Below are 4,189 nucleotides of genomic sequence, written 5' to 3' on the forward strand. Positions count from 1 at the left end.
GATATTTATTTTTGGCAGTTTAACTGAGCTGTTATCACGATTTGTACATCTGTTTGTTTGCATCTTTGCTGTTAATTATTGTGTGACACTAAAGTTTGTGTAGTTACTCACTGTTTATAGCTTTTAGGCTTGATAGTAAACATTGTGTGGTGAGCTTCTGTGAAATACTGCTTCCACTTGGAGAAAAAATTCTCAAAAAGCTTGTGCCTCATTTGAGGGGGTTTTTTTGGACATGTTTCATTGTGGTATGATTTAAGGCAATTAATGAGCAGCATGATATTATGTCAATAACTTACAGGGTTGAACATTCTCGTCCGGACAGCTGCATGGGAAGGATCAAATCTTACTTCCCTAAAATAATATTCAATCAGTTTTTGTTTGAGAACTTCTTTACGATCGTCTCTCGAATTTTCTTTGGCAGTAATCTCATTTTCTGACAGTTTTTTCTGTGACGGTTTCTCCATCCTTGTCTTAACTGCAAAAACTTCCACAGCAATGTTGCCTCTCCCACAGACCAAATGTGGATAGCTTATTTGGCATTGGTTTTGTTTGGCTGGAGATGCTAATTGAAAGTGTGGTTTCACATTATCTCACAGGTGTCCAAAGCCCCACACCAGGGCAGTCCTTGGTTCGCAGGTGTCATTCAATCACTGATCTCTCTTTCTAGTCATTAAACTTTAAGAGGTCTGGATAACAAACAAAAGTAAAACTGGCTCAGTGCCTGTGAAACTGTAAGAGACGGTTTCTGCTGTAAAATAACACCGGGCCTTCTTCGCTTCTCTGCCAATCATATTACTCATAGAAAACATGATAGAAAAATAACATAAAATTCACCATAAATCCATCCAGATTGCATTTTGTGAGACTTAAAAAAAAAAAGAAAAAAAAGTTTTAATCTTCCTCACATTTCATACTGAAACCTCCCTGATGCCACATAATAAATACATGGGGTGGCAGGCAGCCTGCACCCATGCAGTGAATTTGGAGAGCCAGGGGGTTCAGGCGATGCAGGTTGTCCCCCTTCCAAGGGAAGTATGTGGAAGTGGTTTTGCTGGGCACTTGCAGGTGGATTTCTGAGTCATCCTGGTGGCTCCAGCTGCTGAAAACACCACTCACACCCCTTCGAACCTGCCAGACCGCCCTGGGTGCAGGCAGGGGCCAGGAGCCCAGCTGGATAAAGACTTAAGCATTAGAGATGGTAAAAACATCATGTGGTGCTCAGCAAACTGCAGGCAGCAGTTTTCTTGCTGCTCAGGTTGCTGAATATTGAAATTAGTTTGGAATAACAATTTACCATCAATCTACAAAGCTGTCAGTCTTAGGAGCTGTCAAGCTGTGATCCTTTCTGCTTCTCCTGGGTGCTTCTTCCTTAGGTAAGGTGGGATTTGGAAACAAAAGGAAAATGAAATAGGTTCCTGAAATAGATTGCATTAAATATATTCAGAATGAGTTTTGAAAAATGACACATTAGTGCTGGATATATTAACATCACAATTTTTCCTACGAAGGTTGTTTCAGTCATCAATATTATGCAGCAGTTGGCACACTTTCCTCAGTGAGGTCTTGGCACTGCAAATTCATGAGCATCTTGTTACAGGCCAGTGCACAGATATCTCTGAACAGTAGAAAAGCACACTTTTCTTCTGATCAGATCTCTGCATGGGGATATGAATGCTGTTAGAAGAACTTTGCCATCAAAATAACTAAGATCTTTTGGATATGTAGAAGGAAATCCCCTCCTATAAAGCTGCTCTTTGGGTAACTAGAATCGGGACTTTGAACTTCTGAATGATTTGAAACACGATTACCCGAGTCACAACCTCTCCCCTTCATGGTCACCCCTTTTAGCTGCAGTCTGTCGGTGGTGTTTTGCAGTCCCTGAGCGTAAATAACCTTTCCAGGCTAAGCAGCAGGTTTCAGTGGTAGCGTCACTGTCTTTGGCATCCGTTGCTTTTGTGGCCAAGCCTTGCTTGAGACAGCATTCTCCAATAGTGCAGTTGTTGTTTGCTTATTTCAGTAGTTAGTTAACCCTGCTTGGGTTGTCATGGGCTTGGTTTTAGTTGCATGATTCCTTGTTGCCGGTATAGCTGATAAGGCAGTGATAAACATGTTGCCTGTTAGATAACCTGTTTGTATTTAAATCATTAAAACTGTCTCGGTGGCAGGATCTGTACTTGTTGATATACCAGTAAACGTCTGAATACTTCTTTCATATAGGAGCTAGAGTGAAGGCTTTCCGTAAAGGAATTAGCCAGAGTTTGCATATGTATTTTTCCGAGCACAGTTTGCTTACCAGAACCATGTTAATCTCTCTGTTTGGGGTGCTATTCTATTTCTGATTATTTCTACAAAATAAAGTCTAGCCGTGTGGTACAGATAAAAAACCAAAACCAAAGCAACAAGAACAGCAAAACACCCCCAAAATCCCCCCATCCCCCAAACATCGAAACAAAACAAAACCAACCTTGAAATTAATAATGTTACATTTTATTGCTTTTGAAATAATGCCGTTTCAGCAAGTTCCTGGTTTTTTACGCTGTTGATCGATACCCCTTTGCTTTGATTTCAGGCTGAGGAATCCTGTAAATGCAATGGCTGGAAGAACCCCAACCCGCCGCCCACGCCCCCCCGGGCAGAGCTGCAGCACGCGGTTGTCAGCCTCGCTGAACCCTGCCGCAGCTGCAGCCACGCGCTGGGTAAGCTTTTGCCTTTCTCCTGCAATCCACGTGCTTATACCCAGAAGTCTCCACTCTTGCGAGGCGAGAGTCAACATGCCATGCCAAGACCTAGAAATGGGGGTTACGACTGGACATAAACGTCGGTCAACTTAGATTAAAATGTCGGAAATATCGTAAAATGAGTTTTGAATAAATTGGACTAAGGTCCAGCTTCTAACAACCAAGACATCTTAAATTGTTAAAATGCAAAAGCACTTGTAAGCTACCCATAACAATTCTAATACTTGCTGTAACATATGCATTAGCATCACAGTGTTTTATCTGTCAGCTGCCCTAGTTACAACATGAATGACTCTCTCCTGTAGGCTGTATTATGTTTTCTTACTACAGATAAACTATAAAATAGTCTTGAACATTGCTAAAGCAGGTGCTCTTACCTACAAAAAGAACTGTGCCTTTTCCGTGTCACAGAAAATAGTACTGGGGTTGTACATCTTAGCATTGTCTAAGTTACTGTGCAGACAGCTTGTGTATCTTTGAAGCAACTGCCTAAAATCCACTGTTAAATACTGTTGTGGGGCTCTGGGGCTTTGGGGTTGGTTTTTTTTCTTCCAGATTGATTTGTTACCCACATAGCCTGAAAAAGAGTGGTGAATCACTGTATTATTTTTTTAAGAATTTGTGCTATTCCAAAATAAAAGCTGATGACTTTTTCTGTATACATTGGCAAATATTGAATAAAAATTGAGCTAAAATAAAATTCAGAGCTAATTGAAAAGAAACGGTTGCTATTTAATTTTTGTTGATGTCCGAAACTTAGGACAGTGAAATAAGAAACAGGAAGTCTAAAACCTTCACAATGGATTTTTTTTTTTTACTTTTGAACATAATATTGGACTTTGTGTGGAATACTTTTTTTTATCTCTGCATTTGCTTACAGGAGAAGATTAACAAATGCATAGTATCACAGAAAGTTCGGTTGCTTTAGCCAAGTTAGTTTCAACCTTTCATCACGCAGCTTCTCTGTGCTGCTTTTGGTTTTGCAGTTAGGGTAGCTTGTGTTACCCGTCCCTTTCATTCCTAGCCTTTGAAGGAAAAGGTTTTGCTTTCTCTTTTTTTTTTTTTTTTTTTTTTTTTCTAATTCTTATGAGGTATTGTGTCTGTCAGTTCCCTGTTCTTCAGCAGAATTTGTGGATGACTATGTATTTTGTAGAAAACCTCAGCTCTTCAAAGGCTGAGACTGTTTTTGGTCTTTTAAAAAATCTTAGATTGCTCATTAGCTAGGGAACCAGGGAAAACCAGTACTAGTGAAATGTACCTTATGGAACAAACTGTATTTTTATTTATTGCTGTTTTAGAAAAGGTAAAGTTTCTTATTCTGCCGGCTGCAGCTAATGAGGATGATGTTGCATTTGAAATAACTGAAATGAGTTGCTGTCTGCTTCCTCATACTACCAGCAAAAACATGTCTCTCAGCAGTGTTTTCCAAGATAATTTTCCTATTCATCTCC

General features: G+C 39.9%; 1 protein-coding gene across 1 annotated transcript in view; it reads left to right on the plus strand.

Moving 5' to 3' along the window:
- The first annotated feature begins 1,005 nt into the window (after window positions 1-1,005).
- The window catches only part of KAT2B (K(lysine) acetyltransferase 2B), a 37,140-nt gene continuing 33,956 nt past the window's right edge, over window positions 1,006-4,189 (plus strand). Inside the window, exons 1-2 of the mRNA XM_009329518.1 lie at window positions 1,006-1,032; window positions 2,570-2,696. Coding sequence (XP_009327793.1) covers window positions 1,006-1,032; window positions 2,570-2,696 — 154 coding nt within the window. The remainder of the gene's footprint in view (window positions 1,033-2,569; window positions 2,697-4,189) is intronic.

Source organism: Pygoscelis adeliae, unplaced genomic scaffold, assembly GCF_000699105.1.
Source record: "Pygoscelis adeliae isolate BGI_AS28 unplaced genomic scaffold, ASM69910v1 Scaffold8, whole genome shotgun sequence".
In the NCBI taxonomy this organism is placed as follows: Eukaryota; Metazoa; Chordata; class Aves; order Sphenisciformes; family Spheniscidae; genus Pygoscelis; species Pygoscelis adeliae.